Source organism: Lissotriton vulgaris, chromosome 2_1 (genome assembly GCF_964263255.1).
Source record: "Lissotriton vulgaris chromosome 2_1, aLisVul1.2, whole genome shotgun sequence".
Classification (NCBI taxonomy): domain Eukaryota; kingdom Metazoa; phylum Chordata; class Amphibia; order Caudata; family Salamandridae; genus Lissotriton; species Lissotriton vulgaris.
The window spans coordinates 1,735,434,733-1,735,453,878 of NC_141687.1; the positions used below are offsets into that span (position 1 = coordinate 1,735,434,733).

At 43.7% G+C, this 19,146-nt stretch overlaps 1 protein-coding gene across 1 annotated transcript in view; it reads right to left on the bottom strand.

The window, feature by feature from the left end:
• Nucleotides 1-874: 874 nt before the first annotated feature.
• Nucleotides 875-19,146, bottom strand: part of LOC147733208 (mucin-5B-like) — an 875,769-nt gene continuing 857,497 nt past the window's right edge. Inside the window, exon 42 of the mRNA XM_086957740.1 lies at nt 875-1,316. Within this exon, the coding sequence (XP_086813866.1) occupies nt 1,148-1,316 (169 nt within the window). The 3' untranslated portion in view covers nt 875-1,147. The remainder of the gene's footprint in view (nt 1,317-19,146) is intronic.

The following is a 19,146-nucleotide window of genomic DNA, read 5'->3' on the forward strand; positions in this document are numbered from 1 at the left end:
GAATATAACATTAATATGAAAAGGTGAAGTTTAGAGGAAGATGGCGAATGAGGGTGAAAAGAAGAAATTAACCATAGTGGTGAGAGAGCTCCTGAGGCAGAGAGGTTGACCTGGTAAATGAAAACCACATGGGACCTGGTAAATGAAAACCACATGGGATGGCATGATAAAGGTCTAAATGGTATCCCTAGGTTCATGAATTTGACCAAATCATAGTGTATATAACTTTGGGATTTACTTCCTGTGATATTACAAGGGTCAAAAACCACACAGCTTCACTTCCAGGCATACATCAATTGTCATAATAAGTAACCTCCTGTGATGTTATTGTGGGCAACCCGCTTGTAATATCTTATATGATACTCATGGCATTACATCCTTGAAAACGTGGATGACACATTTGTTTATCTGTAAATCTCTAAATAAGGTTTTTAGTGTACTTAATACAGCTAGGCACTCCAGTGAGGGAATGGACCTGACTGGCAATCACTATGATCTCAAGAGATGGAATGAAGTGGTAATTCCATCCTATATTAATCAGATTAACCAAAATATTTTCTAGTATTGTATTATCATTTTTGTATAGCACTTATTACCCCTATGTGGGGTACTGAAGTGCGTGTCCACATGGGTAGCACACTACACTGTGTGGGTGTGTGGCTGAAAGAGTGTTATCCTTGAGGGAAGTTATTCTATGTCATCTACCACACGCTAGGGTTGATGATTACTAACATGCAGAACCAAATGGAAAGCATCACTGTAAATCATTCTCACAAAATGCCACAGCCAATAACTCACTTAGATGTGGAACTTGTGACAAAAGTATCTTTCAATAGTGCAAATGAACCACTCACAGGTATAATGTGCAGTAATGTTTTTAGCAAAAGTAATATTTCTTTGGAAAATGCCTCAACGATTAAAAGTGTAGTACAATTATTACAAAATGGGTATGTTTGTAGTATTAACAATGTAACATTCTAGACATACGATGAACAACGATTGCCTTGTTCCATGATAACATGATCTCCCTTTATTTTACCAAACTAGAAGAGGTTAGACATTTAATATAAGTACACATATTCTGCCATCAGTAAAGCTGTTTTGTCGTGTTTGAAGGTTCTACTTTTTCACGTTGCCAGGCACGTCATCAATAGTCACACGGGGATCTTGTACATCCGCACTGGTCAATGAACGTGTACTTGTATGGCGTGGTTTTGTTACTGTCGGCACAGAAGAGTGTGATCTCTTCGTAATGAGACTTCAATTCGTGACAGCAGCTGCATGTGAGAACCGTTTGACCATTCTCTTGGGAGAACCTGCAACATAGATGAGAAAGAAGACAATACAGCTCATGAGGCTTCAAATCCAATAATTTCTTGGGCCATCCGGGAAAGTAGAACGTATATCAAACACAATCCAGAGAATTAAAGCATCAAAAGAAAAAGGGCATTAATAAGGCATTTATGGAGGGGCTTGTTCAATGGCAAAGTTCAGTTGAAAGCCACAGCCTACCACTGTAGGATGAGCTCAGGCTACCAAGTACAATTTAAATTGTACATTTTTGAGAGAAGCCTATAATGAGGAGCGGAGATATTTGCCCTTCAAAAGGAGCAGACAGAATGCCCTCAGAAGCCCAGGTTGGATGTCCCTAATGCAACCCAGCATAATGTGAATATGAGCAGTGGAGGTGCCTATGAGGATCCACCATCTGTTTTCATAGTGAATGGGAGACGGGCTCTCCAGCACAGAAGGTCTTCTGCACAACACTTTTACCTCCATTATAATGATAAATAGATACAGACGCGGTGAACCAGCTCGAAAATGTTTTAATGCAGCCAGCCTCTCTAGCATTATAAGGTGCTCCTACTCAGCACCTATACGCTTTAAACTCTTGGTCTTTGCTACTAAATCAGACAATCAGTAGCAGCTGCTACCGGACTTAGGTGATGGGATGTGGATGGATAGCAGGGAATGGAAAAACAAATTGAAAAAAAGCACTAGCCTGGCTAGGGCCGGCTGCCACTTCTCCTCACTCCTCTTCATCTCCTTCCTGTCCTGTCCTGCAGGAAACACTCAGGTTCCCAGGCTCTCCGAAGCCAATCAAGACGCCGCGGTCATTATGACAGCAGCATCATGATTGGTCTGAGTGCCATGGTTCGGTGCTCAGATGGGGGCTGGGTGGCTGTGCATGTTCCCCACCAGGATGTGCATTACAGCCTGGTGGGGAACATGCAAAGTGTGATTGACTGTTTGATAGGCCCAAGACGGCTATTCAAACAGTTATGCTCACTTTGAGAGTGCCACCTCTGCTCCCCCTAGTCCTGGCCTACATGAAACTGAGCCACTGCAGTAGGGAAAATAAAATAACAATAAGGTTACATTATAATCATTTTATTTTTCCTATTGAACAGTGGGACGATGATCCTCCAGCTTAGCGAAGGAGCCGCCGCTGCAGACATCATCCTTACTTAACCCTTTGACATGCTCAGGTGTTCTCCTGGTGCTCAGTCCTATTTTGTGTGTTCAAGGCAGTTCATATATAAGAATGTAAGCCAAACCGTAGTAACAATTCTGGGGGTAAGGGTGGTGGTGTGTGGAAAAAATTGCTTTGCAGGGGCAATGTTTTTAAAAGGGCTGCTATGCTAAGATCACCCTTGTCTTAGTTTTCAGGAACATACAGAGTTGTAAAAAAACATTTTTACCTCGGTTTCCGCAATTTTCGAAATAGTCTGCAATGTGTTTCTATTTTGTGTGATTACTACCTACCGCCGTTGGTGGTGGAAAAAGGCTAGATATCTATGAGTGAAATCAGAAAGCTATACATTTCTGAAATGCAGACATCATTATGAATTCAGAATTTGTGAAGATCGCTGAAGGTTGTCTTCAAGAAGCCAATCAGCTTACCATACCCCAGGTAAGGCTATGAATATGGTAATTCCTATCCATAAGTAGTGCAATGCTCCCAGGATTAGTCACCCACAGTACTTCACTGGATGGTCTCAGCTGTACATAAGGCTGTGAATTTGTCAAGGTGATCGTTCATCCTGTATATTCCTGGATATATGAATGTTGGTGAGGAAACGTGGTGATCACTATGATCAAACCCCGTATTCCTGTCAACCACGTTTATGAGGCATCACCAATGTGCTGAGAAACCCCTGAACCCTTAATCAAATTCTGGCTATCAGTAGAGAAGCCCTGTTGGAATTACTGATTAAAGTCAAATCGGGATTCCCCTACTGATAGCTGTCTACCTCACAATTCAAAATAAGTCTTCACTACAAACCCTGGCCCAGCCCTCTCGCTCATGAATGAGCCATTACCACAGGGCTGTGTCCCTTGTGCCTTTAAAAAAGCTATACTAGTTCCTCTTTTAAAAAAACCTGGGGCAGACCCCACTCTCCCGATTAACTACCGCCCCACATCTCTGCTTCCCTTTCTGGTCAAGGTATTGGAGTCCCAAGTAGCAAATTGTCTCAGCTCATTTGTTGAACAATTTCAATACCTTGATCCTCATCAAGTAGGTTTTTGTCCCTGTCACTCAACTAAGGCAGTGACACTGACTGTGTTGGATGAACTAAGGAAGGTAGCCGACAAGGGCTCCCCACGGGCTCTGGTGGTATTGGACTTATCCGCTGCTTTTGACACAGTCGACCATGGTTTTTTAGTGGACTGGATCAGGGCACAGGACTTCAGGGTCCTGCTCTTTGCTGAATTACATCCTTCCTGGAGGACCGCTACCAGTCTGTTCACCTCTCCCACTTCACTGTGCCAAACATGAACTCAACTTGCGGTGTGCCACAGGGATCTTCATTATCCCCACACTTGTTTAATCTATATCTGCTCTGTGTGATTCTGTCCCTAAGAGAAAGAAATGTGAGCACATTCTACTATGCAGACGACCTACAACAAATATTCACCATCAACAACACGCCCAATTCCGTGTCTGAATTCCAAGCCACCATGCTGCACATCCGCAACTTGATGAACAGCAACCATCTAAAGCTAAACCCGGACAAAGCCAAGCTAATCCTGATTGGTGGCCCCGTAAGCCTTGGAGCACACACTTCTGGCCAGCTGAGCTGGATACTCCCCCTACCCCATCCTCCTCTGTTAAGAACCTTGCGATGACAATTAACTGCAACCAGTCCATGAAGTCCCAGATTGAAACAGTAGTCTCTACTTGTTTCTTCCAGTTGCGGAAGATAAGGAAAATTAGTAGACTCCTTTCTAGGGAAGCATTGGGGCCGGCTGTTCTAGCCTTGGTAATTTCTCACTTGGATTAAGCAAATTCTCTCTACTTCGGTATGCCGCTGTATCTAGTCAAAAGACTGCAACTGGTGAAGAACCAGGCCGCAAGATTGATCTTCCATCAACCCAGGTGGCAACATGCGTCCCCTCTGATGAAGAAGCGACAGTCGCTTCCCCTATCACAACACTGTGCCTTCAAAATCGGGTGCCTTATCTAAAAATCACTATATGGCTACTGTCCAAAATTTGTCTCTGATCTCATTCAGAGACACAAACCCACCCGCAATTTGCGCTTAGCTCTCCTGGTCACACCGTCGTATAAATCAAAGAGACTAGGTGGCAGCATATTCACGGTTTTTGCTCCCCACTACTGGAACACTGACATCAGATCTTGAACAGACCTTCTAGGATTCAGGAGACTACTTAAGACTTGGCTGTTCATTCAGGCATATGAATAACTCTCCAGGACTCAGGCTACTCCTAATTATAGCTCCAAGAAACCGACCTGTGTATGTACGCTCTACAAATTATTTTTAACATAACATCACAGGAGTGCTTTAATGTGTGAGCCTCGGAAGGTGGAGAGTGGTGTCTAAGGTTCAGAACACAACTCGCAGGAAGTAGGGTAGCTGGGAAGACTTCTCTTTTATAGGGGAGGGGTTACCAGAATGAGGCTGTGTTGGGTCTTTTCCAGGGGAACTGAATTGATGTATCTTCCTGCACTTGCCAATCTGAGGCCAACAGAAGGATATGGCAGGTCATGTGATGGGCCTGTTGTGCCTCTCTTCTGTATGGTAGTGGGAGTGTAAATAGGGCCATGTAGGAATTCTGAGTATGGGATTACAGTAGTGGATGGGCCCAATGGGCCGTGGGACTATACAATGATAGCGATGGACTCCGCTTTGTTTTGGAACTCATGAGTGAATCAGCTGACAATATCATGGGTGTGGTAATGCTGTAGATGGGTTAGTGTTATTCCAATCGCTAGGAACTCTTTGGTAAAAATTAACGTCAATTCAACCTGTGCCCTCAGTATCATAGCATACTTTTGAGGGTCCACAACAATCTCTACCTTTTAAATGGAAATAGAAGTTCTATTAATTGTCTCTTAATGGCAGGAATCTTCAAAAATCACAAAATGCAGTGCTACTTTAAGTCAGTTAGTGTCAGCACTGTAGGTCTGTGGTTTCAGAGTGTCTGTTTCTGATGTGGGCTTGAGCTGCAATCTATATTTATTCCTGTTTCGAGGATGGGGCTGGTTGTGTTTAAGTTTGTAACTAGAAGCCCAATGGTGCATGATTTCTTCAAGTCTGTCTCTTACCCTTTTCTATGTCTCCTGATTCAGTCTGCTTTGCAGTCAGGGTAAAGTGAGAGATCTGACCATGGTGGTGAGACTTCCATGTTCAAGGGATGTCCAACATTTAGGTGTCTCTCCAGGGTCCCCAGGTCTGTGAACTCTGTTGTGCGTACGTCGTATGTTATCAACATCATGCAGGTTCTAAGAGCTTATACCTGAATTACAAGTCTTTAAGTCATACTCGGAGTGCTAGGAAGCATTTCCTTTTTAGCAATGTCTTGTTAGAAAAGTCTAGTGATGCATAGGTTTTAGCTTATTTGAACTGGAATTTTTCTTTGCATTTCGCCTTTGTGTATTTGCCTCCCTTGTTGGATCCTAAAAAAAGCAGGCAGTTTTGTAGTATTCTGAAATTCTAACAGCTTGTTAAACTTTAAAACTGCAAGTTCCAGGAGAAAATCTTAAGGGAGGGGATCATACTGATGTTCTAAAGCTGCCTGGGAACCTGGAGAAACAGGTGTTTCTCCTGTTCAATCCTCTAGTTCAATGATTTTTGATTGCGCATACCAGTGGTCTTGTTCCTAGCAATGGTGTTTTCAACCTTTCCCAGTCTATCTTCTGTAGTTGTTAGAGAGCAGCTAAGCATTGTGATGTACATGTGTAATGATGAGAGCTTTGAAGATGCAGGAAATACTTTTAAAAATTAAATTTCGACTCGCACACCATGTCAGAATTGCACCTTAGAATGCAATTAAACTGCAACAGAATTGTTTACACATAGAAAACAACACGTAGGAAAAATGTACTAGCTCATTTTCAAATGCATTATTATTGTCACAAACAATTCATAAACTAATAACACATAAGGAAAATATGCATTGCTTAAATATATATAAAATAATATTGAGAAAACTATTTGTACTAGGGTATTATTCTTAAATGTGCCCCTTTAGTAGGCCCAAAAGCCTTTCCCTAAGCATAATAAACACTTGTTTGGAGCATTTTGCCTAGCACCAACATTTAGTTTAAGATTATGCATACTTCAAGCTTATGGGACACATGCAACAAGCATTTTTGCCTTTGCTAACTGGCCAATTCGCAGAATCGACAAGTTTGCGTACACAAAAAATGCTTTTCAGATACAGCAAACCCTATTTTGTGATTCGGTAACCTGTTACAGAATCGCAAAATGGGTTTGGGATTCGCTATTATGAATGGACGTGTTTAGGGCTTCCCTTCCTAATACCGAATCGCATTGGTATGTAAGAATGTTTTGTGACTGAAATGAGGTCACACAGCATTCGCATTTTGCCACCAATTTTATGTAGGTGTTAACCCATTCGCAAATGGGAAGGCGTCCAAAATGGATCCTTCCTCTTTGTGAATTTTTGTAAAAGCTTTTTTAAGATCAGGCAGTTGTCCCACAGACCACTGCCAGCTCTTAAAAAATGAAAGGTAAACTTTTCATTCTTTTGTTTTATAACGCATACTGTTTTCCTTTATGGAAATCAGGCTGCTTTACAAAAAAAAGATTGTTTTATTAGAAAGCAATTACCGATCTCTCGTAATTGACTGAACATTAAAAAACTGACAATTGATTATATATGCATGACTTCTATTCTTGTTCGAGCTCCATTCTAACACAGTGGCCAATTTCCTTTGACCTATGAAGGAGTCATCAGGATTTCCAAGGAACGAAATCTAAAAGTTGGGGTTTTACATCTTTAAGACTCTATGGAAACTCCCCTGAGATTTCTCACAAAGATGTTTTAGTTGTGGTTTCTTCAATGGTGGTTATTAATGCTTTAAGCATCGCTAATTCTTTCAGAATCGTATTGAGGATGGAGTCATTTGCCATGGTTTCTAGCGTTAAAGTTTTCATGTTTTTTTCCCATTATTACTTTGGTAAAAGTAGCTGCAAAACTTTCTTTGACATGTGGTCTTAGATAATCAATGTCATGTCATACTCCATTGTTACCTTGTGGGATTACACTGCACTACAAATAATGGGAAGTGTGACATTCAGATCATCTGAGAGGCCGTGCTGTGTTAGGTTTGACAAACCCCATTCCTATTATATACTTATTCCGTGCCATAGTAGGTTAGCAGTGTGTGGCTAAATGACGTTCCATTAGCATTTACGTTATGAAACCCATGATTTATCCTTGCAAATCGCAAGCCTCAGTTAGCAAGGGTGACCATATTTTGAATTTTGCAATCCCTATTAGGCTGTGTCTGACCTAGGCCTCATTATTTGCATTGCTTGCCTCAGCAGAACACTGTATTCAGCTAGTATTTCCTTCCCTGCTCAAGGTTGGATTCTGACTTACTAATGAATAGGCCATTATGCCCTCGCATTCCTATTCTTGTGTGTAACTTTGCTCCCACTTTAGGAGATGCCGCGCCTCAGCAAGGCAACCTTGAGACACTGATAGTATGTACCCATCTGGCAGGTGGTAGCCTATCCTTCTTTGCCTGCTTTGTTCACATTCGGCTTGAGCCGGTAACTTTCCACTGTGGGCGTGGTTGGAGGTTCTTGGAAGAATGATTATGTGTTGTGAGCTGTTGGAGGGGCAGTCCCTCGGCAGACATCTTAGGGTGCAGGTCAGATTGGACTCTTCTGAGGAGTATTGTTAATAAAAGCTTGTTTGTGTTTTGTACTGTCTGACCGACTCTTCATTCTTGGGAAGGCATAGCAGGTGGTTGTAAGTAACCTGAGTGGCCCCTAAGGGCCACTTCCTTCAGCTGGATAGTAGCACATCTTCAAACTGTGTGAGTCAATGGTGCTTTATACATATTTGAGGATGTGCTACTCTCCAGTCCGGGGGACTGGATGGGGCATTGTAGTGGGGCGTTACTCAGACTGTGCACAAACTTCCATAGGGCGGTTTTATTATCTGCGCCACTGTGAGGGTGTTGTTTGTATTGATAAGGTGTTTTCCTTATATGCCCCACTTACATGGCGAATGCTCTTTCTCATGGTCCTTGTAGATATTGTGTCCCAGTCGTGAAGTCGGATCACCTTTAGACTATATTTTGATCACTGCAGGGATGTAGGTCTTCCTGCCTGTAAAACCTTAGTGAAGGTTTGTGTCCCACTGTGCCTCCCTTATTAATAGAATAGAAGGTTATTAGCCAGAAGAGAAGCCGTTGTATTTTTTGTTACTGCAAAGCCTGACTCTTCCATACCAACAGGCATCTATTTTGCTATGTGCATGCGCTCTAAGATACAGGCGGTGAAAGAAATTGAGGTGTTGGTTGCCTGGGGGTGAGTCCTGGTCAAACATCAACCACAATGCTTATCAGGATGAGGCATAAACCAGCCCTGAATTAACCTGTGCACAGCCCTCTGGTACTTGGCACAGAGCTGTAAGGCTTAACTTAGAGCCAAAGTGTAAAGCATTTGAGCACCACACCAAACAGTAAATTAGTGAAAAACACCACAAAGGATTCCACACCAGGATAGAAAAATAGAGTAATTGTTAATAAATATAAAAAGACCAAACAACAAAAATCCAATCAGTAGAACCTGATTTGTGCAACTTTAAAGATTTCAGAGAGAATATAGTCAAAAAGTACAAAGCACCAACTGTGGATATCTAGCTGCGCAGAATGGGACAAAGTCACAAGTTCAGCCCAACCACGATGGAATGTGGGACGGCTTTAGAGACCAAGTTAGGCTCACTGAACAAAGCACCTTAAATCATGGTTTGCAGAGCATTGAAAAGGTCTGGGTCAAAACTACATAATGCAGCTGAAGCAGTGCATTGGTTTTGAGGTGCACTGAGGCTGAGATGCGAGGTCCTGTATCGTCATCAAGGATCCCATTGACAAATGTTTGTGATGTAAAGTCCCGCTTCAAGGATGTGTCACAGAGTCGAAGCGAGGAATCAGTTCCAAGGAGCTGCGAGCATTCGATGTGGAGTCCAGTGCTTTCATTGAGGCCGCAGTCAATGAGGGTTGCTGGGCCCTGTGCCTGAGGACAAGCTGTGCTGCAGTGGTGCCAAGGAGGCACTGGGAAGCAATGTATTATGGGTCTTTGAAAGGGAGGAGACCCACCCAGCATCGGCAATGCATCATTTCTGCTCAGAGTTGCACTGTACAGCCGATGAGATGTGCCTGGCAGAGCACCTTAGGCCCACTTGTAAGGGTCCAGGACTGGGGTGGGACCATTTGGCATTCTAGACTCACAGCTGGCAGAGTCTAGAATTTGAGGTCAAGATTGTTTGAGCCTACTGTCCCCGAGGCTCAAGTCAGCAGGACAGCCAAGTAGCCCTTGGAGTAACACTGGGGTCCGGAGGTCAACAAGTGCAGGTTTATTCCTTCTCACCCAGGCAAGAGGACCACAGGCAGTGGGTCAGCACTGCATGGAAGCAGTCCAGCAGAGTGGTAATCCTTTCAGCAGTACAACAGTCCTTGTTCCTGGCAGAGTGTCTACAGGTCCAGAAGTGAACTGAAGAGTTAGTGTCTGATACCCCACATTTATACCCATTTCTTCCTTCTAGAGGTGCGCCTTTGAGGCGCATAGGAGTCCTGACTTCCTTGCTCTTTCTCCAGACTAACTACAGTGGTATACATCCATTTGTGTGGAGGCAGGATACAGCGTATTCAAGTGTAAGTGTGGCTGTGCCCAGCTCCTGCCTCCCATCCTGCCAGTGATAGCCCATCCTGGCACACCTAAGCGTGTGTTGCTGTCCAGGAGGAATACACAAAGCCCAGATGTCAACTACCCCTAGTCATGTGATCCACAGACAGGCTGCAGGCTCCAAATGGTTAAGGCAGGGAAATGTGAACTTTCTAAAAGTGGCATATTCAAAATTGTAATATAAAATAAGACTTCACCATTAGTTTTAATTTTTCATTACACTTCCTAAGACACCAAATATGATGAAATGACCTATTCCCATTTGGAAGTTACAGCTTACTAAATGTGATAAGGTAACCCCAATGTTATTCCATGGGAAAGATAGGCCTTTCAATAGTGACAAAACAAATGTAAGAGTTTTTCAATACCAGGACATGTAAAACTTAAAAGTACATATCCAACTTTTTTAATACCAAGCACTTTGCCCTCCGGGCTGTTCAGGACTACCCTAGGAGTGACTTGTATGCACTAAAAATGATGGTTTAGGCCTGGCTAAAGGTTTATTTTGCCCTGCCGAAATGGGAGTTTAAAACAACACACACAGGCTGCAACAGCAGGCCTGAGACATGTTTAAAGTGCTACTTAATTGGGTGCACAATCAGCTCTGCAGACCCACTAGTAGCATTTAAATTTACATCCCTGCACATAGGTAGGGCCACTTTACTAGGAACTGACAAGTAATTCAAGGATGCTAATTGGGCATAAGCCAATTCCACCATGTTTTAAGGAGAGAACATCAGCAAACAGGAGGATTGAAAGCAATGATTTAAGGGGAAAACAAAGCCAAGGATGCTAATATGGGTCTTCCAATATGGTGGCTTTACTCCAGTCCTCTCTCTATGTTGATACTCTTACTTCATTAGGCCTTCTGGTGTCTTACAGTGTAGGCCCCCGGGAGCTGCAATCCTACACCACCACGGCTTAGGGCACACTCCCTTCACTGCGACCTCTTGTCAGCCTCAGGAAAGGCTTATTTCATTCTAGCTGCAGTTCAATGTGCGGGGCTTTACTGTTTCACTCATTGGCAGCGGGACAGGGAAAGGTGATGGCGTTGGCCACCACAATTGGTCACTAGCACTGGTTGCTATGGTTCTTTTCAGTGGAAACTGGCCAGATCACTATGTAGCTCTATGCATGTCTGATTTAAATCAGGAACCGCATCTGCCAAATGGGTTTGTTGAAGGTAGGTTCTGGCAGTGGAAGGCGGGCTCACCGAGGAGCTTACTTGGAATATTTCTCCTCCAAATCCTCTCCTAATGGGGGAGTGGCCCTATGCCAGGGGGCCACTCTTCATTTACAATGTAAACACCTTGATGGTGTAGCGGTATATCTAACCCCTGGGGTTCGATCAGCCCCAGTAAATTACCAATCTAGCTCATGAAGGTGTGGAAACAATGGGCAAAATCTTTTTACCCATGTAAAAGTGGCCATCTGCTGGTGGGCATCCCCCTGTACAATGTCTAGTGATGTTTTCCCAGCTGCCAGTGACCCTTAGATACAGATCTTCCACATAAAACACCTGATCTGCTCACCTAGGGGTACAGAAGATATGGTGAAATGATTCAGCCCAAAAGAGCGACCTCATCCTAGGGGGTCGCACCTCCATCCACTAATATTGATTTATGGTCTACACTCAACCAGTCAAAAACACAGGTGAAATCTAAATGTTCAGGAAGTGAGACAAAGACAGGACTAATGACGAAAGCCATCAAATCAGGGATTTAAATACACAAAAGGCTATTCAATCATGAGCAAGGGGCAGACCCAAAGTCAACTCTATGTATTTGTTAAGGTATAAGTTACAATGTTGTAGTAGCGAGAGTCCACAAAAAAAGATTGAATTACACATTTGTATTTCAGAATTATATTTATCAGGTGATTTGGGTTGCATGGTACCATTTGCAGCTATGGCTTTTCTTTCATGCCTTGAGTGAAGCCATTTAATCATGTACATAACGCAAATGCCTCCACCTAGGATCTCCATGCTCCCTATTAAAAAAGTCCCTTCAAAAGAGCAACACCTCTGGGGTAAGATTGCTATCACACCTCTGCCCACGGGACTGCAATTCATTGGTGCTTAAAGCACAATGATGGCTGCAGATGTCAAATGTACCACTTTTAAGGGACTTTGCATCACTCAGCCAGTAATCCATGGCCCATGGTACCTATTAGTAAAATCCCAATGGCACTCCCAGAACAGGCTCTACACTCCTCAAGATTGAGGTTCGACTCAACATTCCTTCCAAAAGAAAAAGACAATTAATAGAACAGCATTCTGAGTCCAGACCATAAATATGTGGAACTCACTGCCAAAAATATGCAAGATGATCAAAAGTTCAAGAATGAAGTAAAAACCTAAATCTCTGTGAGATAAACACAGAGAAAACGTGTAACCTCTGACAACAAGCAGACAGCATCCAAGACCTGAACAGCACACTCTGCCCAAGAGCGCCCAACGCTCACAGAAACACGACATCTATTCTTTACTATGGCTGTAATCAGTGCAGGCTGGATGACAATAATGCCTAACAAGGCTCGATATTCACAAGAACACCACAACCAGACATACCATGGCCAGTTGTAATAAACATACAATGGAGGATAGGAATTCCCAAATGCCCCTGAACCCACCACAACTGAACTTGGGGAACTATAATTAGGGCAGGCTAGATGGCAGTTAAGTTCTCAGCGGCCCTGAGCTCTTTAAAGGCCAGCTGGAGAGCAGTGGAACAGCCCAGGATTACTATAGAGCACATTTACACTGTCAGAGATTCATTATCAATCCATTTTAAAAAGCTACTCTTTACTGAGGAGACCTTGCATTTAATAGATGTATAAACGTGCCACATGTAGATGTCATCTTTGATCAGTATCCATACGAGCTATGACTATTCTCTGGTTTTCCCATCCTGCCTTTAACCTTTTTCTTCCCTAACCAGATCCACATGACTTATGAATTGGAGTCACAGATGCTGTTCACAGCACAAGATATGGTTTGAAAGGTCTTCAGCAATCCCCATAAAACCATATGCAAAACATGCAGAGTAAAATATACCATTCAGGCATGTACCCTGAGCATCCCCTATCTCTCAGTTATACTTCTTTCATCACACCACTAAGTATATTGACCCAAAAAATGATAACGGTACTATTCTAGTTACACTCACATCCCAAAAAAGGCTTTCCACAGTGGTTCACAATTTAGTATAACCTTGTAACTCAGCTTCCCATCTTGGTATAGCATAATACCTTTCTGATAATACACTTCCATGCACCAAAGTGGAGAAAGAAGTGCTATATAAATGCACTCACAGTATGTTATAATGCAATCTATATGGGAAAAACCTTCTATGACATCTTTACTCCTAACTACTGCAGGTTTCCGTAAATGGTCTCTCGGAAATCAGGCAAAATCGGCAAACTTAAACTTGGACGAAGGGAGGAGCCTCCTAGTTTCACCCCACTGATTTTTAGGTTGAGCATTCGAGACCTATTGTAATTTCTTATGTTGGGGATGAACCCATCCTCCAGCTTTTGATTTGTTTGTTTCAGTGTCCCGCGAAAATCCTTGCTTGCCAGTGGTCATTCCTGCCTCTTTGTCCCTCCTTTCCCTCTTCCGTTCTCTCCATGCGGCAGTGACTAAGTACTGTCTCATCTCACTACAGTTCTTTGTCTGTTCTCTGGGGGACTTCTTTATTTCTTTGTTTCCTGCTCTGTTTCTGTTTGCCTGTGTGTAGTTTCGGCACCATAGCTGATTGCATTTGAATATAGTTTTCCTCCCTCCCACCTCCTCCTAATTCCACAGTTTTATCCGGAGTATTTTTTCGCAATGCCTGCCTCTTCGTGGTTATATTTTTTAGGCTTTTAAGCAATTTTCGCTTTCGACCGTCATTTGGGCTTCTTTTTAGTAGGATGTTAGTTTGGGTTTGGGCTTTGTTTTATGGAGGATTTGGCTTGTTTTTTGGTAAAAGAGCAGAAAAAGCCTTGGCAGGGCAAATAGCTGGCAGTAAAAGTAAGACGTTTTGGCTTTGCCAGGGCTTGCTTCTTTTAACCTGGAGTTGAGCAGCAGGTGCTTGCCAGGAGCCGATAACATGCTCAGACTCCATGAACCGAGGGGATTGTGTGACAAGAAAACAGCTCTCATAATAGAGCATGATCACTTTGACCGCATTCTAAAAAAAATAAAATGAAAACCAATTCTGAAACCCCACTTAGCAGCACCTGATGTTCATCTTTCCTTCCCTGGTTTGGCTTTGTGCGCACTGGAGCTACTGTAAACATCAAACCTATGAGTGAGTGTTATTTAAGATGCACCTGCCCCACTGCCTTTCACACACTGGATCAAATATTGCATTCTTAACAGTAAGGAGACGGGAGGGCTACTTCCTGCAAAAATGGGGGAAGCCAATTTGTATTCTTTGCCTCTACAATCTGTTTATGGTTTATTTATTTTGGGGGTAAGAGTGACCCCCTCTTCTGTCGCAGGAAACTCTGTGCGGATTCCACTCTCACTGAGCTGCTTTTCCTTAAAAGGAAATCTTTGGTTGGACGCGAGACACCCGTGCCAAGGCATGCCAAGTATGTCAGGGATGACGAATTAAAGACCCAGAGCTGGCCAGAACGGGGGCAGAACCCTCAGCTGGAATGGGTGAAGGTGCGAGATGTGCTCCGAAGCTTGGGGTACAGGTGTTCCACAGGCGAGACCGCTGTGAGGTGTAGCGGAGTGGTGAAATCTGACCGCTACATGGGAGATGAGGGGGCGCTCCCTCTGACAGGGCCATGTTTCAGTGTAGGTTGTGCTCGAGATGTGTAAGTAGAGCTTTGATACAGGTATAAGAGTGGTGTGCACAGGTATCACTGGAGCATATGGATGTGTGTGTGTGTGTGATGTGTGTGTGATATGCCCACGGGGCACTGGCTGGAACATGGCCTACTGGCTTAAGTGTGAGTAAGTAAGTAAGTAAATATTTTATTGTATATGGTTAATTAAAACCTTTACAAAATTTGCAAAGAGAATATAACAAAAAATCATAGAAATGAAAAATGAATGAAAACCTGCATTTACACTCTATTTTAAAAGAAAAAAGATAAAAGAATAAAACCATTGTGACATTTGCTGAAATCGGTGTCTTTTGTAATCCTTAATCCTTTGATTTGATACCATTGTTCGCCATTTTTTCAGTTTGCATTATTAGGAGGCTCGCCTTCTGAAGAAATCTGGTGGCCCTACAGGCTGTCTGCAGCTGCTGGCTGTTCAGTGCTAGCATAACTGCCAGCCGACATGTTCTAACTTGAACTTAAGTGTGAGCTCCAATGCCTATCAGGGGCATGGGGTAAAGGTACACATGGGAACTCCAGAAGTCTGGGGTACAGGTGCTGAAAGCCTGACCAGAGAGGATAGCATCAGTGCGAGATGTGCTCCAGTGACCCGAGCAGAACACAGTGAACAGGTGCAGGCGTCAGTTCCGCAAGCCTGACTAGTGCTTAGAGTAATGGTGGGATATGTGCTCCAGGAGCACGAGGTACAGGTGTGAGTGCCACAGGCCTAATGGTGCATAGGGTAATGATAAGATATGTGCTCCAGGTGTAAGCTCCACAGGTCTGACCAGACGATGGGCATAGGTACATAGTAGAGCTCCAAAAGTCTGACTGACACAGGGTACTGGTGTGAGATGTGCTCTGGACTCTTGATCGTTGCATGGGCTTTATTTACAGGTGTGAGATAGACAGGCCTGACTGAAGCACCAACTACTGTTGTGAGCTAGGCTCCAGAGTCAAATAGGCTGCATGGAGCACAAGGGGTAAAAGGTAAAGTTGTGAGCTCCACAGGCCGAACAGAAGTAAGAGTATGGATGTAATGTGTGCTTTAGAGGCCTGCCCTGACTATGGAGGTACAGGTCCAGGTGTGAATTAAACCGGCCACATCAGAGCACGGAGATACAGGTGAGAGTGCTCCACGGGTGGAGAGGCAAGTCTGAGTTATACAGGCCCACCAACCCAAGCAATGCACAGATGAGACCTCACAGACCAGTGTGTGAGCAGAGCTAAATGGAACCACTCACCGCTGGCTTCAAGGCAGCTTTGAACTTGAACAAAGAATGACATTTGCAGGCGCGATCAGCGAGCTGGGTAAGGAGGAGAGCTCAATTGTACCGACACAAAACTGCTGAGTGGGTCATACTATCAGCATGAACTGAAGAGCTGCCCTGACAGGAGTAGGACACATCAGTGCGAGTTGTGTAGACCTCGCTGTGGAGTAGGGCTGACACAATGAACTGTTAGATACATCACTATAAGGAAGAGCAAGACCCCAAGACCAGCTCTCACTGAAGAATGGAGCACTCGTGTTGCATGCTGACAGGCGTCACACACACACACACTACCGGAAACAACCAGACCACAGATGTTGAAATGTGGACTGCGGGGGCTCCAGTACTTGAAACGGCAGAGTGCAGCAGGGCAGGATTCCGACGAGAACTCCAGCTCTTAAATACCGGAGGTGCTGCACATCGGAACGAAGCCCTGGCTGGGTGAGGGTAGCAATGGGTGATTTAGGTCAGGACAGAGTTGCACTGGCAGGGCAGCGTGTACATCCCAATACCGCAAAAGCAGGGGATGCTACAGATAACAAGCATCTGCGTTGACCACGGCAGAACAAAACCTCAAAAACTGTCTGAAGGCTGTCTTCCACTGGATGAATATAAACCATCTAAAATGCAACTCCAGCAAAACGGAGATTCTACCAATGGGAAAAAACACCATCTTCTGCACAGCCCTTTGGTGGCCGGAAGATTCAGCTGCCCCCCCCCAGACCGTAACAACTGCAAGGAATCTTGGTGTCCTGTTTGACACCGACCTGTCCTTTGACCAACACGTCAGGACTGTGGCGGGCCGATGCTTCGGAATTATAAAATCTCTAAAAAAATTCTTTGACTTTTTACCGTTAGACTCTAGGAAAACCGTAACAGTGGCCCTAGTACTCGCACGCTTGGACTACTGTAACGGTCTCCTTGCTGGAGCTAAAAAGGCTACACTTAATAAACTTCAAAGTGTACTTCACACCGCAGCCCGACTATTTCTAAAACTGCCCAGAAAATCATCAATATCCGAAGCTTTAAGATCCCTGCACTGGCTCCCACTTCACAAGAGAATATTTTTCAAGATGCTTATTGTCGCCTTCCGGGCCTTCAACAACTCCGGCCCAAAATACCTTACCAGACGTTTCCCCCACTACAACCCGAGTAGATCTCTGCGCTCCTCCCATGACAATCTCATCCTTCCAGCTAGGTTCAACCTGAAGACAAAAGGTGGCAAAACCTTAAACTACTTGGCCACAAACGCCTGGAACCTCATGCCCAAAAACCTGAGATTCCAAACCCAAGAAAAACACTTCAGAAAATCGCTAAAAACCTGGATCTTTAACCTTCCCGACGATTACACCAAGGCAGCCATCTAATTCCTCAGCCACTATGAAGTAATTCGATCTCCTACCTGGAAATTCAGCGCCATGATGCTCCTTCCGGAGCAACCGCCGCGCTCTATAAATACCCCCACAAATCACAAATCTGCAATGTAATAGGTCTCGCATTTACGCGAGTTTGAGCTATTGGCATTGTAAATGACAATGCCTTTTAAAAACCAAAACATAAATAAAAGGCATTGCCATTTACAATGCCAATAGCTCAAACTCGCGCAAAAGCCAGACCTACAGGGCCGGACTGGGAGCCAAAACCGGCTCAGGCAAAGAGCTCGGCCGGTCCCCAATTCCACCCACCCCCTCGAGCCGTCGAGCTCATTGCCTGGGCCGGTTTTCGGCCGATTTTGTTAAAGGACCGATTTTGCAGCTAGGTTGCCACAAACCGGCCCCCCACCCGTGGGGAGCACCGGGGTATTGCCCAGTGCCCGCTACGGCCAGTCCGGCCCTGGAGACCTATGTTGCAAATGCTTTTTTTTTCTTATCTGCCTTAATAAAGGGTCGGAAAGTGCTTTAAAAATGGCATGAACATATTTTAACAAGTCTACAACGTTTAAACATCTTAGGATGCACATACATACACGATGTGTTGATGCTGGTAACCTGTTAGGAGTTAAAAACACAGAAATAAAGTTAAATTCTCTAGAATGGTTATAGTCACGGATAGGCCAAGTTCACGCAGAGTGGGAGCAATATCTTACTAGTATTGGCAAAAGCAGTCAGTAACTAGTCGCTGTTTCTTCAGGCTACGTCAGAACAGTGTAGGTGAGAAAGCCATATATATATATATATATATATATATATATATATATATATATATATATATATATATATATATATATATATATATATATATATATATATATATATATATATATATATATACATACATATATATATATATTTTAAAGGAGTTACAAAACAAATTATACATTGCACAAGAATGCACACATGTAGGGGTGTATTTTATACACTTAAAAGTTTGAAACCAAGAGGGGCCTTTCAGTGTTCATGTCTAAAGCCTTGTTGGTGATAAAGGCATACGTATCGGCACTTCGAGCCTCAAGAGGTAGCCAGCTCATTTATTTATCACCTACCCCACAGGCCATTGCAGCAAGATGCCCTGTTTAAAAAGTCTGGGGCGTATGGATGAGGCAATAGGTCCATGTGCACCGAGAGAAAAAGTTTTATAGCCAAGTGAGAGTCATTTGCAAGGTAGCACTTATTAGGGCTGGCAGTGAAAACTCCCCCAAAAATCTCTAAAGCGCTAACTTTTATAAAGTGGCTCTCTACCCTCACAGACATGCAGTGCATGCATAACCGCCTCCCTCCCATGGCGCAGAGCGGCGGCAACATATCAATTTCTTCCTTTTTTTCGTAACTTTAACAACTTTTTTTCACGTTGTGATGCTGGAGAACAGTATCACAAAATGATGGGAAGTTGCGCAACAGAGTGTTTGCAACTTTGCTCATACTCGACTC